The sequence below is a fragment of the Nerophis ophidion genome, linkage group LG13, assembly GCF_033978795.1.
Source record: "Nerophis ophidion isolate RoL-2023_Sa linkage group LG13, RoL_Noph_v1.0, whole genome shotgun sequence".
Taxonomy (NCBI): domain Eukaryota; kingdom Metazoa; phylum Chordata; class Actinopteri; order Syngnathiformes; family Syngnathidae; genus Nerophis; species Nerophis ophidion.
This window is the reverse complement of record NC_084623.1, coordinates 13,177,338-13,203,473: the sequence shown is the minus strand read 5'-3', so window position 1 is coordinate 13,203,473 and position 26,136 is coordinate 13,177,338. Positions and strand designations below refer to the sequence as shown.

General features: G+C 40.9%; 1 protein-coding gene across 2 annotated transcripts in view; it reads right to left on the bottom strand.

Annotated features, from left to right (window-relative positions):
- Positions 1-25,734, bottom strand: part of LOC133564247 (obscurin-like protein 1) — a 93,992-nt gene extending 68,258 nt beyond the window's left edge. Inside the window, exons 1-8 of one of the 2 annotated variants that reach the window (XM_061918428.1) lie at positions 25,426-25,734; positions 20,753-20,786; positions 16,127-17,222; positions 4,554-4,823; positions 2,046-2,306; positions 1,646-1,957; positions 1,309-1,575; positions 5-280 (exon numbers count right to left, since the gene is read on the bottom strand). In XM_061918428.1, coding sequence (XP_061774412.1) covers positions 5-280; positions 1,309-1,575; positions 1,646-1,957; positions 2,046-2,306; positions 4,554-4,823; positions 16,127-17,141 — 2,401 coding nt within the window. In that variant the 5' untranslated portion in view covers positions 17,142-17,222; positions 20,753-20,786; positions 25,426-25,734. The remainder of the gene's footprint in view (positions 1-4; positions 281-1,308; positions 1,576-1,645; positions 1,958-2,045; positions 2,307-4,553; positions 4,824-16,126; positions 17,223-20,752; positions 20,787-25,425) is intronic. The other variant, XM_061918427.1, reaches the window with a different exon arrangement.
- Positions 25,735-26,136: the final 402 nt, after the last annotated feature.

Genomic DNA, 26,136 nt, shown 5'->3' with positions numbered 1-26,136 from the left:
TTACCCTCTACTTCCACATTGAACCTGATGACGTCATCGATGGCATCACAGCAATACACTCCTGAATGTGAGAATTCTGCTGACTGAATGACAATTCTCCTCATGGTACCCTCCGATTGGATATGAAGACCGTCTGTTGTTTGTAATTCGGCCCCATTCTTATACCAATTCACTGGAGTTACAGGGTCTGAGAGCTCACAGTAGAGCACGATCGGGTTCCCAATTTCTACAAATTTGTTTCGATCCATTTCTGACATTGGTGAAAACTTGACGAGAGGAGCTGCACATTAGAAAAAAAATCCATGAGGATTAATAATTTTCTATTAATCAAATATCATTTGATACAGTGGGGCAAAAAAGTATTGTCAGCCACCGATTGTGCAAGTTCTCCCACTTAAAATGATGACAGAGGTTTGTAATTTTCATCATAGGTACACTTCAACTGTGACGGAAAGAAGGCAAAAAAAAATTCAGGAATTCACATTGTATGAATTTTAAAGAATTTATTTGTAAATTATGGTGGAAAATAAGTCTTCGGTCAACCATTCAAAGCTCTCACTGATGAAAGGAGGTTTTGGCTCAAAATCTCACGATACATGGCCCCATTCATTCTTTCCTTAACACGGATCAATTGTCCTGTCCCCTAAGCAGAAAAACAGCCCCAAAGCATGATGTTTCGACCCCCATGCTTCCCAGTAGGTATGGTGTTCTTGGGATGCAACTAAGTATTCTTCCTCCTCCAAACACGACGAGTTGAGTTTATACCAAAAAGTTCTATTTTGGTTTCATCTGACCACGTCGACATTCTCCCAATTCTCTACTGTATCATCCATGTATCCATTTTGGTATAAACTCAACTGGTCGTGTTTGGAGGAAGAAGAATACTGAGTTGCATACCAAGAACACCGGACCTACTGTGAAGCGTGGTGGTGGAAACATCATGCTTTGGGGCTGTTTTTCTGCTAAGGGGACAGGACGATTGATCCGTGTTAAGGAAAGAATGAATGGGGCCATGTATCGTGAGATTTTGAGCCAAAACCTCCTTCCATCAGTAGGAGCTTTGAATGGTTCACCAAATACTTATTTTCCACCATAATTTACAAATAAATTCTTTAAAATTCATACAATGTGAATTCCTGGATTTTTTTTCACATTCTGTTTTTCACAGTTGAAGTGTACCTATGATGAAAATTACAAACCTCTGTTGTCATTTTAAGTAGGAGAACTTTCACAATAAGTGGCTGACTAAATACTTTTTTGCCGCACTGTATGTTTGTATCTGTTCAATGGAAAACAACACCAACATACCTTGAATATACAGTGCTGCTGAATCCCGAATGCCATACGCAATAAATGTTATTTCGGCTCCATTTTCTGTGTCTCGAACTCCTTGAATCCGAAGAGACTGATGTGTTCTCGAGCGACGCATGGAAAAACGTTCATCATCCTGAAGTTGTGTACCATTTAAAAACCACGATCCAATAACAGAAGCAGATAACTCAATAGAAAAGACTGCGTCTTGTCCTTCTGGCACCAGTGCGTCCTGCAAGGGGGCTTGTATTCTGGCTACTGGAACTGGAATAGGTATAGATTCAAGCAGTTAAAAATGTTTAAGTACGGCATGAATTAATTGATCTCAACTTACCCAAGTGAACTGCTCTGGGGAACTCCACGTTGTTGCTCTTTCCATATTTGTTGACACTACAAATACGAAATCGATAATCGGCTTCACATGGCACACTATCTCCAAGGATCTCCACTGAGGTAGCTGAGTCAGTGGTGAGACACTGTAGCCACTCCTGTGAACCGGTGCCAACTTCCTGTCGCTCCAATACATAGCCTGATGGAGGGTTCTTCCGTGAGTCCTGAGCTGGAGTCCATGAGAGGAGTGCTGCGTTTGCCCGTTCTGTATTGATCTGGACTCCAACTGGACAACTCGGAGGACAGTTTTTGGCCGCTGAAAGTAGACCGTGAAAAATGTTACAATACTGGTAGTAATATTCTATTTGTATTGATATACAGTACTGCGGTTTATTGGGACATACCCTTCACTCTTAGTTGAGAGGAAGTCTTAGATCTGCCAACCAAAAATATCACATGGCCGGAATCTTTGGGCATCGTATTAACAAAGACAAGAATATGAGTTCGGCCAAAGGATTTCAGGATGGTCTGATGTGTTTCACGCAGCTCAACACCATCTTTGTACCAGTGTATATCCATCTCTTCTTTTTCCACCTCAACGCAAAAAGCTGCATTTTCCCCTTCCAAAACATCCACTTTCCTTGGAAGCTTCCGCAAAATTGGACCTGAAAGGACACAGATTGAAAATGACCTACAGTTGAAGCAATCATACAAACTAAAGAAAAAACTGTACAGTCAGACGTTTGGGCTTGAATGTGGATTTTTTGTGCACTTTTTCTGAATAGAATATTTTTCAATATTATTCATTAAAGACAAGAACTACATTTTTTACCTTATTTAGGATTTCCTCTCCTTTTATACATGGTCAGAATTATACAGTACTGTAAATACAGATGAAAGATTTTTCAAACAGAAGGAACGATCTGACCAATACACTACGGCTGTGTTTCCCACGATAGTATCGAGTTGTAGTTGTAAAGTTTCAAAAGCGGGGTATACTGTAACTTTGTCTTTCATTTAACAGTAGAGTAGATTTAGGCCTTGAAAAGTTTGGTGCTATACAGTATTATTTTACCTGATTTGGAACTACTTTGGAACCTCTATTTACGAACCCTTCTATTTCCGAGCTTTCCGATTTCAGAACTTTTAGATCGAGCTAAATGAGCCTCAGTGTGCGAACCATGTCTCTGTGTACGTAAACTTTATTCATTAAATGTGTTCTGCCTTCAGGCAAAAAGTAGGCGCAGGATTTTATTGAGGCAGAGTCCTCCATATCCCAAGCTGCACAATGCAGTGCATGAGGGTTGTACGGCATTAGTATAGGACCGCGATACTAATTAATCATATTTTGGTACTATACAGCCTCTGATAATACAGAAATTAAAATGCAGATTAATAAGAGTTTACAGAGAGAATACTATAACTGGAATACAACATCTGTTGGGCCAGTCACTGCCAGGCATGGATGAAGGGGAAAATGGATAGATCCATAAATCGGTAGTGTTAATACCAAAGGTAGTATCAGTCAGTATATTATCAATCCCAGAGTAATTAATGTAGATCGATTTTATTATCCCAAAATATATTTATTTAAATCCTTCTTGTTAAGTTTACAAACTGAGGTATAAGGCCATGGAAACAGGACAAAATGATGTACAGTAAATTAGTTATTAGCTATTGACTTGGATTTGCGCAAGTGATGGTATGTAATGAAAGGAAAATGAGTTGTGTTGATATTTTGAAACTGGCCTAAGAAGCACTCAGAAAGAATGAATTAAAAAAGTACAGGTATTACATGCGATTAATTTTACTGATGGATGATCGGTATCGGAACTTCTAGCACAGGTGTGTCAAACGTCCAGGTTTCATCCGGCGGGATGAGTTTGCTAAGTAAAAAAATCAGCCAAAATTTCTTAAAGAAAGAAACCGCTGCTCTAAATGTGTCCACTAAATGTCGCAATAGCAATTATTTGTATCTTTGTCGATGATGCTATATGTGTAAAACAAAATAAACCACGTGATGTTTGTGCACCATTCAAGGAAAATGAGCAAACTACAAAAATAACATCCTGTAATTTGATTTTGATATTATTTTTGTATTTGAATAGATTGAAAATTAACACCGATGAGTTGACTGTTGAATATTATCACAAAACTTATTCAGGAAGTATACATAAGGACAAATAAAGAAATAATACTACTAACCGCAACAGTATGATTTGTACATTTTCAGAATGTGCTTGGTTTATTTTTAAACAAAGAAAGCATTCTGAAGATGTCTTTATTTTTAAATTATCGTGCCGTGATTTTACCAGTCTGGCCCACTTGAGAGTAGATTTTTCTCCATGTGGCCTCCGATCTAAAATGAGTTTGAAACCCCTGTTGTAACATAAAACCCTGATCGGAATATCCCTATCACATAACTAACACATATTCAACATAATATGTTTTAATGTTTTTATGAGGTTTTCAAAATAAAGTTTCTGAAAGTGTATTCCTGTGGAAAAAAAACTTTATAATATTCATTTTTGAAGTCCAAAGGATTGATCTTTAAATACTGGCTGAAAATAGCCCTGTGTGAATATCATTGGGAATTTTTTACCATGTCTCTTAAAACAATTGGAATCAAATCGAAAAGATGAACCGGAATCAGTATCGTCCGAATAAACAGAAGTTGCCGTTTCTAAGTCTTTTATGTCATGTAACACAGTGAAAATATTATTATGGAGGGGATAATCATAACCAGGTTCTGGCTGCCAATGGAGTTTCCCAACCAGGTGGTATCACAGGATAGCATTTCAGGATGATATACAGTAGTGTATTTTTATGAATAGAGTAGTTAGAGTGGAGCCATATAATTATGTGGTGTTGAAGATTCCTTTCAGATCCAATTATCTGATCTTACGGTTTACCTTTCACTGCTACCTCAGCAATGCTTCTCCCACCATCAGGCATCTCACAAAGATAAATCCCGTCATCATCTACTCCGATGTCACGGATCGTTAGTCGGCGTTTTGTTCCCCACTCCTCCATTCCATATTTGGCTCCTGGCTGTAGTCGTCGATCCTCCAGATACCATGTGATTGGAACGGAGTCTTCTGGAACTTCGCACTCCAAAACAGCCAAGTCCTGCTCCCATACTTCGAGATCAATGAGGGGCTGTTTGAACCGCACAAGAGGCTCTGGCACAGTGGAGGAAAAAAAATACATATTTGTTTAAACCAAAGTCCTCTTTGCTGATGTGTGATAAAGTCCTACCAGACTTCCTGTACATGGCATTCCTGGGTAGCAAACAAGATGAGCAAAATGATGAGACAAGGATGTGGAATGGGATGATCATTAACACATTGAGGGTGTTAGATTGGAAATAAAGTGTTCGTAACTGACACCATCAGTCTGTAGCAGACAGTTGCAAACCAAAGAACGAATCAGAACGCACTCACCCGTTGTGCAAAGCCCCTTCATTGAATTGTCCAATTAAATCTCAATTCATAAATAGCTAACAACATCTTTTTTGTCAAACTTGGACTATGGCGTGGGTTGTTTTCCCGAGGTGCAAAGCGAATGGAGTGGAAACGGCGATGGCGTGAAGGTAAAGACATCTTTATTTTAACACTAAAGCTAAAAACAGGAACTGTTACGATCCGCTACACGGATCGTTTATTGTTTTGCTTTTTGATATGTTTTGATCATGTTTGGACTCTGCCGATCCCTTCAGTTGTTCATTTCCTTGTTTATATTCGTCACCATGGTTTCATAATCTGTTTTCACCTGCACTGGTGCCAGGCGCACACCTGTTCGTAATTATGATTTTGTATTTAAGCCCGCCTGCTACCATGTTCCGCCTGGTTGGTTTGTTAGCACCACGCAACAGTTACGCGAGTTTTGTCTGTTTGTATTTCAGCCTGCTAAGTTTTAGCTTAGCTTCTCCGCGCTCGGCTCGCGCTGTTGTTGGACTTTTGAACTCTGCCTTTGCTAACGATTAGCATTTCCCTGTCCGTGCTAAGGCACACCTATAATTTAGATCCTTTGTCAAGTTTTCTTTTGTAATTTTATATTAAAACCTGTTCCTACCTTCATCCTGCTTGTTTTGGTCCCATGCATCTCTGAGGTGGCCCTCCTCGTGCATCCACGATGCAGCGCTCACGTAAAAGGAACAAACCAAAGGCGCGCACAATGGCGGTACAAAAACTGGGCTATGAAAACAAAAGACTAGCACAAAGGCAATTAACTATGAACTATAAACAAAAACCTACATGACATGGAACTGTGAACGAGACATGGATCTTTGCAAGGTGCGTAACAGGTGGTAGATATGAGAAGGAGATGATGTTGCCAGGCTGACTACCTGGTAACTGTGGCTTAAATAATGAACATGATAAGTGCAAGCAAGTGTGAGACAAGAAGACAGGGGCGTGACATGAAGACAAGGTGAAAGCTAATGAGTTGGCATGGTAACGAAAACAAACCAGGAAGTGCAAAACAGGAACTGAGTGTCCAAAGAACAAAACCGAACACGACCAAAACATAACATGATCCATAGGCGAGACAAATTTGAAGTTGACTTGGAATCTACCAATTTCATTGTTACAATTGAAGGAAGTCCAAAGTGTTTTTTGTTTTGAAATACCTACAGTATTTACAAGACTAGATGTATAACAGTAACGTGCGGTCAGGGCAGGTAAAATCATGGACAAATCAAAAATTACGAAAGAAAATAAATGTATAAATCAGTGATCGGCCACTCAAAACGTTGAAGGAGCTATATTGCACCAAAAATACAAAAATCTAATTTGTCTGAAGCCGCAAAAAATTAAGAGCTGTTTATAAGTCTTATGATGAAGACAACACATGATATAAGTGTCTTTATTAGCTATAATAGCCTTCTATCAAAATGGCAATGTGTCACGCGAAATGTTGAAATGTGAAGTGAATTATATTTATATAGCGCTGTTCTCTAGTGACTCAAAGCGCTTTACATAGTGAAAACCCAATATTTAAGTTCCATTTGAACCAGTGTGGGTGGCACTGGGAGCAGGTGGGTAAAGTGTCTTGCCCAAGAACACAACGGCAGTGACTAGGATGGTGAAAGCGGGGATCGAACCTGGAACCCTCAAGTTGCTACCAACCGAGCTGTACCGCCCCCAATCTAATATTTTTTTACAACATTAGAAACCATTAGTAAATCAGGGGCTACTCAGAATGTGAGATAACTCCTGGAAATTACTGGCTTTTTAACGGCCAAAGGTAAATATGTGTGTGTCCAAGTTGAAGGAAACGGCAGGTTGTCTTCTTTTGATAGATTTAATACAATCTTTGGCAAGCTAGGTAATGTTTGCTGTGGTCTGGAACAACATGGCACACAAACTGTCTGAAATTCAGCCGATATTACATACAGATAATGTGTCATGAGACATGCAAAACTAAATTATGTACAAAGAGGATAAAAGTAGAGGATATTAAATAAGCTCATATATACCTACAAATGAGGCATAATGATGCACTTATTATTTTATTATTTGACTTATTTTTTGTGTCTGGTTTTGTATTTGTTTTCTATCATCCTGTGAAGTGTATATTACTTTTTTTTGTTTGGTTTGTACTTATTGAAGTTTTGCACTTGCTGTGTTTTATTTTTTGTTTTCATTATATTTGGACATATTTGTTTAGTTTGTATGCTATCCATTAAGTAAGACAACGTATTATATTGAAGGGGGCAGGAAAATATAAGATTTTCTTCATCCTGTTCCTTCTCAGGCATTGGTGTGTAAATGTGTGTTTAGTTGTTGAGGTTTAATCGTCTTTTGATCAAAGATCCACATCAATGAAGGAGATAAATAAAACTGAACTGAACTGAGCCTAAATAGCATGTTAGCATGGATTAGCTTGCGGTCATGCCCTGACCAAATATGCCTGATTCGCACTCCAAACAGATCAATAACATCAACAAAGCGCACTTTTGGGCATTCACGCACAGTATAATACGTTTGGTGGACAAAATGAGACGAAGAAAGAGTGGAAGATTTTACCTGTAAACAAACTGTTGCGTCACAGTACACACCGTGGCGAGTTCAAGAACCGCCGAAATTAGTAGGAGAAAACGATGTTCACTCTCATCAGTGAAGCATACACACACACATTAAACAGTGGGCTTTCTAACAATTGGGAAGGTTTGTGTCATTTTTATCCTCAAACAAAAAAAATAAAAACAAAAACAAATGTTTTTCCCCCATCTTTTTCCATTTTCAATTTTTTTTTTAAAAATGCTCCAGGGAGCCACTAGGGCGGCACTAAAAAGCCGCATGCCTATAAATATGTCTATAAATATTTTTCAATTCAATTGTGTTAACATCCATCCATCCATCCATCCATCCATCCATTTCCAACCGCTTATTCCCTTTTGGGGTCGCGGGGGGCGCTGGCGCCTATCTCAGCTACAATCGGGCGGAAGGCGGGGTACACCCTGGACAAGTCGCCATCTCATCGTGTTAACTTGTTTCTGTATATGATTCAAATCATTCATAACATGTAAAAATCTGAGAATTTGCACTTTTCCTGATCAAAAAAAAAAGTTAGCGGTGCTCTGATTCTGTGACACGTGGTGACCTTCACAAGGCTGCCCGTGTTGGAGGCGAGCGTCCTGACTACTGAACTAAAAGAGTGGTCATGCGCCCATTACAAAAGAGATACCGTATATTTATAGACATAATTATTTTTTAATTATGGATTCTATATTTGCTTTGTTCCCGTCTGTTGAGTTTACGTACAGAAACATTGTTACAACTTTTACTTCCTTTAATTCAGGGGTGTCCAAAGTGCAGCCCGGGGGCCATTTGCGGCCCGCAGGTAATTTTTTTAACGACCCCACGGCACATTTTAAAAATACGATTGGAACATTTTTCAAACGTAAAAAGTGATATAAAAGAGCAAACGGGTGAAATGTAACAAGAAAATGTTGCGATATTTACTCTAATAACACAAAGCTGCCATGCAGGCTGTTTCTTTCTTTAAAAAATAATAATGAATCAAAACCAATGTCATCATGAATTATTGACCTATTCAAGGCTCCAATTACGTCACGTAAAATTTTCCACTTTGAGATATTTTTGGGGGGAAAATGTTGCATATTTTGTGTTTGCCATATAAAAAACTGAGCTGTTTTTTTTAAGAAGGGGCCTAAAATGAACAAACAAAAAACATAAACAACAATAATACTTATAATTGAAGTGGATCTCGAGATTATTGTGTTAAAAGTAAACATTACAAAAAATTTATCATTTGTTTTCTAACACTTTAATGAGTAGGACCCCTTTTGGATCCCTAATAATTTTAGTGTGATTTGTTTTTTAATGTCATTGCTCAAAAAATTATAATTAATAAAATCAATAGTGTTATGAGTTTTTGACATTTTTAATGCTCCAATTACTATATAATTTCAAATATTCCACTTAAAAAAAATATTGGGTGAAAATATTGCATATTTTGTGTTTTTTCCATTAAAAAACATTTTTTTTGTGACGAAAAGAGCATACAACTTAAATCTTTAAAATCATTATATTGACAGATAGACCTAATGTTGATCTAGAGCATGGGTGTCAAAATCTGGCCCGCCATGTAATTTTTTTGGGCCCTTGAGACATTATTAAATTAACATTAGAGCTGGCCCGCCGGTATTATACAGCGATGGTGCATTCACCGCTAATTGTAATACTTGCCAACCCTCAGGATTTTCTCAGGTGACTCCCGAATTTCAGTCAACTTTACTATAAGAAATGTGAAGAGTTTGGGAACAACAGCAACCAAGTGGTAGGCCACAAAAACTGACAGAGCGGGGTCAGCGGATGCTGAAGCGCATTGTGCAAAGACTTTCTGCACAGTCAGTTGCTACAGAGCTCCAAACTTCATGTGACCTTTCAATTAGCATACATCACCAAGTCCAATGCAAAGCGTGGGAAGCAGTGGTGTAAAACACGTTGCCATTGGACTCTAGAGCAGTGGAGACACCTTATCTGGAGTGATGAATCACACTTTTCCCATTTGGCAATCTGATGGACCAGTCTGGGTTTGGAGGTTTCCAGGAGAACGCTACATTTCGGACTGCATTGTGCCAAGTGTGAAATTTGGTGGAGGAGGAATTATGGTGTGGGGTTGTTTTTCAGGAGTTGGGTTTGGCCCCTTAGTTCCAGTGAAAGGAACTTTAAATGCTCCAGGATACCAAAACATTTTGGACAATTCCATGGGATGGCACTTCAAGTTCATATGTGAGTAAAGGCAATATAGTGTATCTGCGGCCTATAGTCCGATATGGATAATAGGCTGTAAAATAAGATTTTCGTCTAAAATTCAGCGGGTGCGGCATATATCCAGTGCGCTCTACAGTCCATAAAATACGGTAGCGTTTTTTAAGGTAGAAAAAGTCGCAAATGTGCACGTTGTTTTGTTCACTTTAATGAAAGACGGTATTGCCTCTATAAGTACCTTGAATTCACTTTAGAATACTCCCTGTAAAAGTGCTAGCACACATCCATTTGACGTTATTGACACCTCGTGACCAGTCAGTGTAGACTACTACATTTCACCCTCTGTTTATTTCTCTTTTTTAAAAAGTGACGTATGTTTATATAGCGCTTTTTCTCTAGTGACTCAAAGCGCTTTCCATAGTGAAACCCAATATCTAAGTTACATTTAAACCAGTGTGGGTGGCCCTGGGAGCATGTGGGTAAAGTGTATTGCCCAAGGACACAACAGCAGTGACAAGGATGGCGGAAGCGGGTTTCGAACCTGCAACCCTCAAGTTGCTGGCACGGCCGCTCTACCAACCGAGCCAAAGATTTGACTTGATTGTTAACAATTGTCATAATCTTACATAGCAGGTTTCACTATGAACATCCTTATTCAATGACAGCCCTAAGACAAATAATAATACACTGTAGGTAAGGTTGTATTTTTGCCTCATTCCTGTGAGAATCCTGTGTGTGACTGAAGCATTAAGGAAGGGGACTATCCAGCACTAGCTGCAGTGTGCTCAATAAACCAGCAGGTAGCATCTGTGAGCAGATAAAACTGTATCAACGCTTTCTCTTTCGGACTTATCAGGCCAGTAGTGCATTTTTCATTCAAAAAATTTTTCAATCTAACCCAGACCCACTGTATATATATTTTTTATTGTTATTGTTTCATTTTATACTTTTATATATGCTATTTTTTTGTCATGAAAAGGGATGCTGTGCTTTACGCGCCTCCCATGATGATTGCACATCTCTTCATTAAAAAGGCTTAGTGGCCACATGCGTGGACAGCAGTTTTTTGCTCTTATTTCCAAAATGGTGTACACTACTGAATTGGGGTCTTATGGCCGCTTATGTGGACACCTATTATGTCTATATCATACAATGGAAGTTGAAAAAAAAAAGTGTAAAAATAAGAATTAGCATGTCACTAAACAAAGCTCACATTTGTGTACGTATACACCAAGGGTCGGCAACCCAAAATGTTGAAAGAGCCATAATGGACCAAAAATACAAAAACAAATCAGTCTGGAGCCGCAAAAAATTAAAAGCCATATTACATACAGATAGTGAGATATAAATTGAATTATGAGGACTTAGAAGAACTAAATGAGCTCAGATATAGCTACAATTGAGGCATAATGATGCAATATGGACATACAGCTAGCCTAAATAGTATGTTAGCATCGATTAGCTTGCAGTTACGCAGTGACCAAATATGTCTGATTAGCACTCCACATAAGTCAATAACACCAACAAAACTCACCTTTGTGCATTCATGCACAATGTTAAAGGTTTGGTGGACAAAATGAGACACGTCTCAAAACACGTCTTAGAAAGTCGGAGAAAGTTATACATGTTAAGGACCTCCAAAATTAGTAGGACAAAACAGCGCTCACCAGATACTCGAATCAGTGAAGCATGTTTATTATAAACAGTGCGCTTTATAACAATTAGGGAGGTTTATGTCATGTTTGTCCTCCTACATAAACCATATTAAAACAAAAAATATGTTTTTTTTCCCCCTCATCTTTTTCCATTTTTCATATATTTTTGAAAAAGCTCCAGAGAGCCACTAAGACGGCTTTAAAGAGCCACATGTGGCTCCAGCGCCGCGGGTTGCCGACCCCCGGGGTAGACTATCTTAGTTTTTATTCTAATTAGGGTCCAATAAGCCTAAATGGCAAAGAAAAATAAAAAAAACATGTAAACAAACAGCTTGGGCCTTAAGAGGTTAAAGGCCTACTGAAATTAGATTTTCTTATTTAAACGGGGATAGCAGGTCCATCCTATGTGTCATACTTGATCATTTTGCGATATAGCCATATTTTTGCTGAAAGGATTTAGTAGAGAACATCGACGATAAAGTTCGCAACTTTTGGTCGCTAACAAAAAAGCCTTGCCTTTACCGGAAGTATGTGCACGTGACGTCACCGGTGTGAGGGCTCCTCACGTTGTTTATAATGTGAGCCACCAGCAGTAAGAGCAATTCGGACCGAGAAAGCGACAATTTCCCCATTAATTTGAGTGAGGATGAAAGATTCGTGGATGAGGATATTGATAGTGAAGGACTAGAAAAAAAATAATAATAAAATAAAATAAAATAAAAAGCGATGGCTCAGGGCGGCGGCAGTGTGAGCGTTTCAGATGTAATTAAAAACATTTACTAGGATAATTCTGGAAGATCCCTTATCTGCTTATTGTTTTAATAGTGTTTTAGTGAGATTGTAAAGACATACCTCAAAGTCGGATGGCTGCGGTGAACACGCAGTGTCTCAGAGAGAAACCGAGGAGCCAAGCTCACAGCTGCCTTTTTGACAGCTACTGCAGGAGGACGCATAATCCACTGATGTCTCCGGTAAGATATATATATCAAAATTTTCCCATCCAAAAACATGCTGGTTGACGTAGAGAAACATGTTTTCTTGACCACTCTGTGGTAAAGCTTCACAACAAACAAAGAAACACCGGCTGTGTCTCGGTGCTAAAGGCAGCTGCAATACACCGCTTTCCACCAACAACATTGTTCTTTATAGTCTCCATTATTAATTTAACAAATTGCAAAAGATTCAGAAACACAGATGTCCAAATTACTGTGTTATTATGCGATGAAAAGAGACGACTTTTAGCCATAAGTGGTGCTGGGCTAATATGTCACCTCCAACCAATAACGTCACAAACACACGGCATCATTCCGCTACGTCAGGGGTAGGGAACGTATGGCTCGGGAGCCAGATGTGGCTCTTTTGATGACTGCATCTGTCTCTCGGATAAATCTGAGCTGATGTTGCTTAAAACGATAAGTAATCAATTATTTCACTTGTAATCACAGTGTTAAAAATAATGTTCAAAATATAAAACATTCTCATGCATTTTTAATCCATCCATCCGTTCAAGAAGTTGCGTTAATGGTAAGAAGTTATTTAGTTATTATTGGTTAGTGTGGGGCTTGCCCTCCTGGGGGTTCTTCAGACCATTAAGCACCCACATGAGAGCCCTTTTCGGGGTTACATTATTGTTTTATTTTTCAATAAGTCTCTCAGTTGCTTTCCAGCAATTGTATTTCCTGCCCCAACCCCATCTCTCCTCTTGGCTGTTGCTTATAACAGAGCGACAGGTGATTAGATAACATGGTACAGGTGGGGCTTTTATGCACCTGTCGCTGCAGGCCCGCAGGCCACGCCCCCTCCACAGTTCGCTTCAGAGTAACAATGTTATTACAAAGAATAAGAGACCTATTATACTCTAGAAATGTTGGTCTTACTTAAAAATGCACGCGTTTGGTTGTGTTCAGTGTTAAAAAAAAAATATTATATGGCTCTTACGGAAATACATTTTAAAATATTTGGCTTTTCGGCTCTCTGAGCCAAAAAGGTTCCCGACCCCTGCGCTACGTTTTCAACAAGAAACTCCGCGGGAAATTTAAAATTGCAATTTAGTAAACTAAACCGGCAGTATTGGCATGTGTTGCAATGCTTATATTTTATCATTGCTATATAAACTATCAGACTGCGTGGTCGGTAATAGTGGGTTTCAGTAGGCCTTTAAGTGTGTTTAATGAGGTAGGCTTGTAAGCATGACATCATTATCTTGAATAAATCGACAATAAAGTGCAGAAAAATGGAAAGCGTAGGTGAGCTGAAAGGTGCCTGTTGCTGCTGACCTTTTACAGAGAGGCAGTGCGGCTAAAAGGTTTTTAAAGCCAAAAGAAAATGAGAAAGAACAAAGGGCGGCGCATGGAATGTTGTGTTTAGATAAAGATAATGACCACAAATGGTTTTCAGTTGTTACCCCATAATTAGATGGCAGAAATATGTATTAGGCCTGAGTGTATTATTCTCTTGCAGTGAATTTTGAAAGCATTCACAGTGCTTCATTTTTTCCACATTTTATTATATTGTACCTTATTCTAAAATAAAATACATACTTTTTTGTCCTCATAATTCCACAGACAATTCCCCACAATGACAATGTGAAAGTTTTTAGTTTTTTTTTTTAATTTAGCAAATTTTCACCAGGTCGGGGGTTGGGGGTGGGGCGTGGTTGGGGGCGTGGTTAAGAGGGGAGGAGTATATTTACAGCTATCCATCCATCCATTTCCTACCGCTTATTCCCTTTGGGGTAACGGGGGGCGCTGGTGCCTATCTCAGCTACAACCGGGCGGAAGGCGGTGTACACCCTAGACAAGTCTCCACCTCGTCGCAGTATGTGTAGAAATCTTTATTTATAATTGAATCACTTGTTTATTTTTCAACAAGTTTTTAGTTATTTTTGTATATCTGTTTTTCCAAATAGTTCAAGAAAGACCACTACAAATGAGCAATATTTTGCACTGTTATACAATTTAATAAATCAGAAACTGATGACATAGTGCTGTATTTTACTTCTTTATCTTTTTTTTTTTCAACCAAAAATGCTTTGGTCTGATTAGGGCAGGGGTCGGGAACCTTTTTGGCTGAGAGAGCCATGAAAGCCAAATATTTGAAAATGTATTTCCATGAGAGCCACATAATATTTTTTAACACTGAATACAACTAAATGCGTGCATTTTTAAGTAAGACCGACATTTTTAGAGTAAATTAAGTCTCTTATTATTTTTAATAACATTTTCATTCCGAAGTTAACCAATAATAAATAAAATACTTCTTACCATTAATGCGACTTTTGAACAGGCGCAGTAGAAAACGAATGGATGGATTAAAATGCATGAGCATGTTTTATATTTTGAACTCTATTTTTAACACTGTGATTACCAGCGGAATTGTTCATTACTTATCACTTTAAGCAATGTCAGCTAAGATTTATCTGAAAGCCTGATAGAGTCATCAAAAGAGCCGCATCTGGGTCGAGAGCCATAGGTTCCCTACCGCTGGATTAGGGGGTACTTGAATTAAAAACATGTTCACAGGGGGTACATCTCTGAAAAACGGTTGAGAACCACTGCTCTAACAGCCGTAGATGTTATTGTCACATATGCATGCACAGTAAATGGCAGTATTGTCCTGTTTAAGAGTGTCACAACATTGCTGTTTACGGTAGACGAAAACGTGACTGCTGTTGTTGTGTGTTGTTGCCGCGCTAGGAGGACGTTAATGAAACTGCCTAACAATTAGATAGATTAGATAGTACTTTATTTATTCCGTCAGGAGAGTTCCTTCAGGAAAATTACAATTTTCAGCACAATCCCATTCAAGATCAGACAAACATTAAAGGGAGACAGAACAGGATCGCTGACGGGTCTGCCGGCTTCCAGCGCCCCTTACAAAAAAAGACGAGATACAGGTAAACAAGGGGGGGGGATAGAAGATTAAAATAAAATCTAAAAAAAATCCCAATAAACCCACATAAGAAACCAAGACCTCGCCCTCGATCAGTCTACAATTATAATGTCATTGGGCAGGAACTCTGTTTATATTGTGGGAAAGCGGACGTGAAAACAGGCTGTCGACACGTCACTCGGGTCCGCATGGAGCTGGAGGGGGCGTGGCCCCCAGCTCCGTCTGAATTTCGGGAGAAAATTTGTCCCGGGAGGTTTTCGGGAGAGGCGCTGAATTTCGGGAGTCTCCCAGAAAATCCGGGAGGGTTGGAGAGTACGCACATCACTGAAGTCCTGGGTGAGAAACGCACAGCCCGCTACTGGTTCTCAGTGTGTGCTTTGAGTTTGGACTTCTAAGAAATATGATCCCCATCCTTCTCTTTCTCTCTCTCCGTCTCCCACTGCTTCCACAAGCTCGGTGACTTTGCAGACATTACACTGCTGCTGGAATATACCTCATGAGCTCAGTGTACCTTCTTGGACGCATCACACTGATGTCATTCCAGCATCAAATGAAAGGAAATCCTATCCAAGGACTCGACACCACACACACGCACACATCCCTCTCAATCTTTACCGGCTGACAGCAGGTCTAAATTAACTTTCTGACTGGTGTGTAATATGCTTCAGTAAATAATATCTCAAAGTAATCTTGACTTACCCTTTACTGCGAGGTGCACCGCACTGAGGGTTTGGCCCGCTGTATTGGACGCCGCACAAACGTAGACTCCGTTATCCTTCTGCTTGCAGTACCGAACCTTGAGTGTAAAGTATCCTTCTCTATCTTCGTATAACAAATAACGCCTTCCAGATAGTATGAGCCGTCCATCCTTTCTCCAAATGATTTCGGGTTTGGGTTTTCCAGTCACAAAACAACGGAATTTTGCATGTTTGCCCTCTGTCACGGCAAACATCTTCACCCTGGTCGACATGGTCGTCGTTTCGTCTTTGTGTTGATTGGACAGCTGCCTGCTGCTCCTGTGCTTTCCTTGATGAGCTTTCCTGTGGCCGTTGGCGTAGCCGTTCCGGTTCCCGTCGTCCTCGTGTCCGGGGCCCGCGTCGACAAGCAGCACGGCTCCTGCCAGTGCTTCCCCGGACTCGTTCCGCGCCTTACATGTGTATACGCCGCCATCCGGCGCACGAGTCTTAGAGATCTTGAGCTGGAACCAGCCGCCATCCTGGTAACTCACACTGTAGTGAGTGCTTTCAAATATTTCGCTGAGTTTCCTGCCGTCCTTCTCCCAGGTAACTTCGGGTCGCGGGTTCCCCCAGAGCTTACAGGAGAAGACTGCGTCTTCTCCGCGTCCAACACGAGTGGATAAGGGTTTGATGAGGAATCGTGGTTTGTTCTCCTCTCTTAACTCTATCTCTTGCGCCTCACCCTCCACCTTCAGTGTGGCAGCTGCGTATGTTTCGCCAATGCTGTTTTTGGCTTTGCATATGTACTGACCGCTATCCTCTATGGCCACTGCAGGTATGATCAGGTTGTAAACGTTTCCATCCTCAAAGACTCTGTATCGTCCTTGCAGGTCGATCTTTTCATTGTTCCTCTCCCATAAAACCGCAGGTCTGGGATCACCACCGATCTGACACTTCAGGACCGCATCGGCTCCGCTCTGCACCACCACCGGTCTGGGATAGGCCAGGAAGCGCGGTGCACCACCAAACACATCCATGTTTGCTCCGTCAGCCTCGTTTCAGGACAGCCCAACTATTCACAGGCAACCGGAACAGTCCCGATCCTTCAATGGAAATTTCTAAAAGAAAAAGAAAAAATGTTAAATGGAGTAGTTTTATATACAGTGGAACCTCAAATTAAAAGCGCCTCTATATGCAAACTCTTTGATTTACAAACTTTTAGTCCGTGCCTGTCATGATCCGTAGTCCAGATCATGTTTTTGTTATGTTCTGTTAGTTTAAAGGCCTACTGAAATGAGATTTTCTTATTTAAAGGGGAACATTATCACCAGACCTATGTAACCGTCAATATATACCTTGATGGTGCAGAAAAAACACTATCTATTTTTTTAACCGATTTCCGAACTCTAAATGGGTGAATTTTGGCGAATTAAACGCCTTTCTGTTAATCGCGCTGGAGGCGATGATGTCAGAATGTGACGTCACCGAGGTAACACACCCACCATTTTCATTTTCAACACATTACAAACACCGGGTCTCAGCTCTGTTATTTTCATCTTTTTTGACTATTTTTTGGAACCTTGGAGACATCATGCCTCGACGGTGTGTTGTCGGAGGGTGTAACAACACTAACAGGGAGCGATTCAAGTTGCACCACTGGCCCGAAGATGCGAAAGTGTCTGCCGCCAGACCCCCATTGAATGTGCCAGAGTGTCTCCACATTTGACCGGCGATGCTTAGGCAGACATGGCACAGAGATGTATGGATAACCTGCAGATGCATTTGCAACGATAGTCAACGAAATCACAAAGGTGAGTTTTGTTGATGTTGACTGCCAACTAATCGATGCTAACATGCTACGCTAATCAATGCTAACATGCTATTTACCGGCGGTGCTAAAGCAGACATGGAACAGAGATGTATGGATAACCTGTAGATGCATTTGCAACTATATTACGTTTCCTTCCACCCACATTTAATGCGAAAAAAAACACTTACCAATCGACGGATGTAAGTTGCTCCAGTGTCACAAGATGCAAAAGGCGATGCTAACGCAGCTATTCGGCCATGCTATGGCTATGAATAGCGTCAATAGCTATTCGCTCAATAGCTTCAGTTTCTTCTTCAATATTTTCGTACTCCAACCATCTGTTTCAATACATGCGTAATCTGTTGAATCGCTTAAGTCGCTGAAATCCGAGTTTGAATCCGAGCTAATATCACTATATCTTGCTGTGGTATTCCCATTGTTTGTTTACATTGGCAGCACTGTATGACGTCACAGGGAAATGGCCAGTGTCTTCGCAGAGAGACGAAAATAAGGCACTTTACAGCTTTATTTAGGGATATACCGAGACCGGTAAAATTTAGAAAAAAAATTCAAAAAATACAACAAGCCACTGGGAACTGATTTTTATTGTTTTTAACCCTTTTGAAATTGTGATAATGTTCCCCTTTAAAACGGGGATAGCAGGTCCATTCTATGTGTCATACTTGATCATTTCGCAATATTGCCATATTTTTGCTGAAAGGCTTTAGTAGAGAACATCGACGATAAAGTTTGCAACTTTTAGTCGCTAATAAAAAAGCCTTGCCTTTACCGGAAGTAGCAGACGATGACATCACCGGTGTGAGGGCTCCTCACTTCCTCAAATTGTTTATAATGTGAGCCTCCAGCAGCAAGAGCTATTCGGATTAAGAAAGCGACAATTTCCCCATTAATTTGAGCGAGGATGAAAGATTCGTGGGTGAGGTAGTAGTGGGTTTCATTAGGCCTTTATTGATTAAAGGCCTACTGAAACCCACTACTACCGACCACGCAGTCTGATAGTTTATATATCAATGATGAAATATTAACATTGCAACACATGCCAATACGGCTGGTTTAGTTTACTAAATTCCATCCATCCATCCATCCATTTTCTACCGCTTATTCCCTTTCGGGGTCGCGGGGGGCGCTGGCCTCTATCTCAGCTACAATCGGGCGGAAGGCAGGGTACACCCTGGACAAGTCGCCACCTCATCGCAGGGCCAACACAGATAGACAGACAACATTCACACTCACATTCACACACTAGGGCCAATTTAGTGTTGCCAATCAACCTATCCCCAGGTGCATATCTTTGGAGGTGGGAGGAAGCCGGAGTACCCGGAGGGAACCCACGCATTCACGGGGAGAACATGCAAACTCCACACAGAAAGATCCCGAGCCTGGATTTGAACCCAGGGCTGCAGGACCTTCGTATTGTGAGGCAGACGCACTAACCCCTCTGCCACCGTGAAGCCCAGTTTACTAAATTACAGTTTTAAATTTCCCGCGGAGTTTCCTGTTGAAAACGTTGCGGAATGATGACGCTTGTTTGTGACGTTATTGGTTGGAGGGGACATATTAGCCCATCACCACTTGTGGCTAAAAGTCGTCTCTTTTCATTGCATAATTACACAGTATTTTGGACATCTGTGTTGCTGAATCTTTTGCAATTTGTTCAATTAATAATGGAGAAGTCAAAGTAGAAAGATGGAGGTGGGAAACTTCTAGCCTTTAGCCACACAAACACACGGTGTGTCCTTGTTTAAAATTCCCAGAGGTGAAGCTTTACTATGGATCAGAGCGGTCAAGCAAACATGAATCCCGACTACATGTCGACTGGCAGTTTTTGGTGAGAAAATTGTGGAAATAAGTCGCCTCTGTCGTGCTGCAGCTGCCGTGACTTCCCTCAGGGACTGGCGTCAACACACCCGTGGACACACCCCTCCGACTATCACGTACTATTTAACTCACTAAAACACTAGCAACACAATAGAAAGATAAGTGATTTCCCAGAATTATCATAGTAAATGTGTCTAAAAACATCTGAATCGCTCCCAATGCAATAGCCTTTTTTTTTTTTTCTCTAGTCCGTCACTCTAAATTTCCTCATCCACAAATCTTTCATCCTCGCTCAAATTAATGGGGAAATTGTCGCTTTCTCGGTCCGAATAGCTCTTGCTGCTGGAGGCTCGCATTATAAACAATGTGAGGATGCGAGGAGCCCTACAACCTCTGCTACTTCTAGTAAAGGCAATTCTTTTTTATTATCGACCAAAAGTTGCGAACTTTATCGTCGATGTTCTCTACTAAATCCTTTCAACAAAAATATGGCAATATCGCGAAATGATCAAGTACGACACACAGAATGGACCTGCTATCCCCGTTTAAATAAGAAAATCTCATTTCAGTAGGCCTTTAACTCCATTAGTTCCTGTTTTTTGTGCACTCTTGTTTGTTTTGGTTGCCATGGTTGCATATGATTTTCACCTGCCGCTGGTGTTTGGACGCTCACCTGGCTCTAATCAAGACACTATTTAAACCGCCTTTGCCAGTCAGTCGGCCTGGTGTCGTTGCTGGTTTCAGGTCTGTTTCCTTAGTCATGCTATTGGTTTCATGCCACAGTTTCAGGTTGTGCTATTCCATAGTTATTTTAGTTGTTCATGCCACAGTAAGTCTTGTTTGTTCTATGTCCATAGTTAATGCTTAGTGTTAGCGTCTATGTTTCCTGTGTTAGGTTTTTTGTTCTTTAGTCTCTCGTGCTAATGGCAAGTTTCCTTTTGTTTTAGTTCCTGTCTTTTGTGATGTGTTGGATTGATTAATTAATAAATATGTTCCTACCTGCAAGCCTTGTCCGGAATAGTCCGTTTGCATCCTGGGAGAACAAACCTTGCAGTTAGCTGCGAAAACCACGTCGTGACAGTGCCAAATGTAAACGGATAATGTCTCTTTGAACAAACTCTTCATTCATTAATTTTTTATTTCGTCTGCAAGCAAAATGCAGGCCTTAACTTTTTAGTGAGGAGGCGGAGCCCTCCACGTCACTTGCTGCACATTGTAGTACACTACCAGTTTCGTTTCTGCTCTGGCCCCCTCTGCTACGTGGAGATGTTTTTAGGGGGCCAATAGATGACGCGCTAGCTGTTCAAAGTCGGGACCCCAGGGTGGACTACTCATATGTGCATCAGTTGGGGACGTCTCTATGCGGCTGACTTGTCTCCACTCAAGATGATCCCCTGCTGGCCTCACTATGGACTGGACTCTCACACTATTAGTTAGATCCACTATGGACTGGACTCTCACACTATTAACCAGATCCACTCCCCACATCTATGGTCCCCTCCAAGGTTTCTCATTGTATCCCATTGGGTTGAGTTTTTTCTTGCCCTGATGTGGGATCTGAGCCAAGGGTGTCGTTGTGGCTTGTGCAGCCCTTTGAGACACTTGTGATTAAGGGCTATATGAATAAACTTTGATTGATTGACTTACGACTCAGTGGTCGAGCATGTATGCCTTTTGTCTGTGCTTTCTTTTTTAAACTTTTGACAAGTTTTAGCTCAGGGGTCGGGAACCTTTTTGGCTGACAGAGCCATACAAGCCAAATATTTTTAAAATAATTTCCGTGAGAGCCATATAATTATTATTTTTTTTAACACTGAATACAACTACATGCGTGCATTTTTAAGTAAGACCAACATTTTTAGAGTATAATAAGTCTGTCACTTTTTAATAACATTGTTATTCTGAGGCTAACCAAAAATAAATAAAATGTTTCTTACCATTAATGGGACTTCTTGAACAGGTGTGGTAGAAACCGGATGGATGGATGAAAATGCATGAGAATGTTTTATATTTTGAACGTTATTTTTGACACTGTGATTACCAGTGGAATTATTCATTACTTATCGTGTTAAGCTAAGATTTATCTATGAGCCAGGTGCAGTCATCAAAAGAGCCACATCTGGCTCTAGAGCCATAGGTTCCCTACCCCTTTTTTAGCTATTTTGCCAACTCAATGGGTCCCAAAATCTTAACAGATCAGCATGTAAAGAAGGAGGGAATTGCTGTGGGGTTAAAAAAAAGACGTATTACGAGGAGTACATTAATGGCGCTCTGAAGTATGGAATAATTGACGAAGCAGGCTTTGTACTATAATTGTGATGGGATATGACTTTTATGGAAAACGATGCCAGAGCAGACTTATTTCACAGGGGGGGAAATACACTACTGTTGTACCATACACTAGGGTTGTATGGTACAACACTACTAGTATAGTATCGCAGTACTAATGAATCAAAAACGGTACTATACCTTTTTTTTTAACTGGCTGTTGGTGGTTTTACATGCAGAGGAGCATGTTCGGCAGCGCACAATCACAGAGTACTTAAAAGCAGACACAGTGTGTAGACAGAAAAGGGAGAACGGCCTTCATAAGTCTTGTCATTGTCCGAAGGAATGGAGAATTCAACACTGAATCTGAATTTCACTGTTATTGATATATATTTTTATTCTCAATAGACAATAGTTTATATCTTGGCAACGGCGCAATTTTTATCATTTATCCTTTCATCTTTGTCTTTTGGAAAATAGTGTTTTGCTGGTTTTTAGTAGGATGTGCAGAAGTCAACGTTAAAGGCAAGTACATGTTTTTTAAGGACATTACCAGCATTCTCTTGAGTTCTGTGATCGGCTCCTTCCATGATTTCTAAATGGATTGCTTTGCCTAGTACACACTGGAAGTAAAACCTACGATTACAAAACGGTCCAAAAATTAAAGATAAAGGTGAAGTTATAACACTGAAATGCCCTCAGCAGGAGGTGCTTTAAGACATGGCTAGCTAGCTAGCAGCTAACTTCCATCCGCGGTCGGCAGTGTTTAGGCTACTTCTGAATCACTAATCATCATCTCCATGGTGATAAATAAAGTAAGTTTCTTACAAGTATCATACCTGCAGGACGAGGAATTGCTAAACATGTTTCACTACACACGGTAGGGGGATACATTAGCTCACAGGTGTCACCGCTAATGAATGATATGGGTGGAGCTACACCTAACATCCACTGTAATGATACCAAGTAAAATAGCATATGTAGTCGATACTACTATGAATACATTAATTTTTTTTTTTTTTTTTTTTTTTAAATCATAATATCTCAACAGTCGAACAATTGAAAAAAACTAAATTTGATGATCCTTCCATCCATCACTTTTAAAGCCCTGCCTCCATCCACCTCCTCAGGGTCGGACTCCGAGGCGTTTCCATGCCTACCCCAGGACCTCTGTTATTCAAAGTCATCGACCGTTCAATTAGGATTACAAACCAAGATCCTTATGATCCAACCTGGATCTGCTTTGTGCAGAAACTCGCATCGAAACTGACTACAGGTTGGGTCAAAAGGATCTTGGTTTGTAATCCTAAATCAGGGGTCGGGAACCTTTTTGGTTGAGAGCCAAAAAGCCAAATATTTCAAAACGTATTTCCGTAAGAGCCATATATTATTTTTTTTAACACTGAAAACAACTAAACGCGTGCAATTTTAAGTAAGACCAACATTTCTAGGGTATAAGAGGTCTATTATTCTTTGTAATAACATTGTTATTCTGAAACTAACTGCGGAGGGGGCATGGCCTGCGGGCCTGCAGCGAACTGGGGTGTGCCTGGACAGGCCTCAAAATCAGCGACAGGTGCGTAGATGGTCCACCTGGGCCTTGATATCTAATCACCTGTTGCTCTGTTATAAGCAGCAGCCAGGAGGAGAACCGGGGTTGGGGCTGGAGCCAGAGCGCGAGCGAGAACGAAAGAGAAAAACACAATTGCTGGAAAGCAACTGAGAGACTTATTGAAAAATAAAACAATATTGTAACCCTGAAACAGGCTCTCCTTTCGGTGCTTGGTGGTCTAAAGAACGCCCAGAGGGGCAAGCCCCACACTAACCAATAATAAATAAATAACTTCTTATCATTACGCAACTTCTAGAACAGGTGCGGTAGAAAACGGATGGATGGAATAAAAATGCATGAGAATGTTTTATAATTTGAACATTATTTTTAACACTGCGATTACAAGTGGAATTATTCATTACTTATCATGTTAAGCAATGTCAGCTCAGATTTATCCGAGAGCCAGATCCATCCATCCATCCATCATCTTCCGCTTATCCGAGGTCGGGTCGCGGGGGCAGCAGCCTAAGCAGGGAAGCCCAGACTTCCCTCTCTCCAGCCACTTCGTCCAGCTCTTCCCGGGGGATCCCGAAGCGTTCCCAGGCCAGCCGGGAGACATAGTCTTCCCAACGTGTCCTGGGTCTTCCCCGTGGCCTCCTACCAGTTGGACGTGCCCTAAACACCTCCCTAGGGAAGCGTTCGGGTGGCATCCTGACCAGATGCCTGAACCACCTCATCTGGCCAGATGTAGTCATCTGGCCAGACTACATCTGGCCGAGAGCCAGATGTAGTCATCAAAAGAGCCACATCTGGCTCACGGGCCATAGGTTCCCTACCCCTGTCCTAATTGAACGGTCGATGACTTTGAATAACAGAGGTCTTGGGGTAAGCATTGGAAACACCTCGGAGTCCGACCCTGAGGAGGTGGCTGGAGGCAGGGCTTAAAGCTTGATGCGAGTTTCTGCACAACGCGGATAGCACGACTATCAGGCCTAATTGAATTAGTTTTTTCTGCGTGGCAGAAAAAACAAACGCACGCCAGTGAGGTGGACGGTTCCTTGGTCCGATTACACCGGCAGCCAGTACAGCTGGTGCTGTATTTCAGTGGGAAAGTGCTTAAAATAGTTCAAACTAAATAAAGACCTGCGAGATACGATGTGTCAGGTATCACAAAGAAGGTTTCTGAAACACGCGTGCTCACACAATCAGAGGGTGAAGTCACAGTATGCCCACCCATGAGATCTCACAGTTCGAATATATGCCGGGCCTTCATAAGTCTTGTCATTGTCCGAAGGAATGGAGAATTCAACACTGAATTTGAAGTTTTCTGTTATTAATATATTTTTTATTTTTATTCTCAATAGACAATAGTTTATATCTTGGCAACGGCACAATTTTTATCATTTATCCTTTCACCTTTGTCTTTTGGAAAATAATGTTTTGCTGGTTTTTAGTAGGATGTGCAGAAGTCAACGTCTAAAGGCAAGTACATTTTTTCTAAGGACAATACCAGCATTCTCTTGAGTTCTGTGACCGACTCCTTCCATGATTTCTAAATGGATTTCTCTGCCAAGAACATACTGGAAGTAAAACCTATGATTACAAATAATACCAGGTCTAGTTTGTACATCTGCTGAATATTTTCTTGTATGTACTTGCAGTGCACATGAATACTCAAGCCTGGTGTTAGGTTTACAGTGCAACATGGCATACTGACACGGTATGGACTTCAATATTCCCACTGGTGTTTTTAAAGAAAGAAGATTGGCCCCCTTGTGTTTAAATGTCTGATTTAATTGAAATGACCCCTGCCCCTTGTGAATGTGTGCTGTGTACCCCTCGGATGACCTACCTCGCCTCAGTTGCCAACAGCGATCGTCAACATACATTCCGCAGTTGCAATCAGTCTTTGAGCTAAGAGGCAATACCACCGGTCTCCTGAAGGCTGAGTAACGTCCCAAGTCGACGTCAAACGCAGATACATGTTTTCTTCAAAGCCACCCTCTTTGAAGTTTTCTGTTTGGTCGGTACCCAAACGTCCGTATCCTCGGCGGTCTCCGCTTTGGCAGGTTCAGAACGGTTCCCCCCCGATCTCTCTGCGGCGCTCAGCCCTCAGACAGCCCAAGTGTCATTGTCCGTGGAATACTGTTAAATGCTTTTGCAGCTGCTGCTGTCCCCTAAAAATACTGGCAGCCTCGATGACAGCAGGGAAGATAAGTGCGGCACTTCCACTCACTTCCCAGTAGGGGCTAAAGATAGTGGCTGGGGTGCATTGAAAATGAACTTCCGGTCTTTTTTCCACAATCATATCACTTAGTTACAAGAGTTTGAAGGAAAATGAATTATTTTCAAGACAAATGATCCTCCCTGCTTACAAAATAATGTAATATTATTGACTTAGTGAATGGGTAAATGTGGAAGTAGTGTCAAAGCGCTTTGAGTACCTTGAAGGTAGAAAAGCGCTATACAAGTACAACCCATTTATCATTATATAAGTAAGCAGACACATGAATTGCAATGGGTTAGAACAGGGGTGTATACAGTGTGGCCCAGGAGGCCTTTG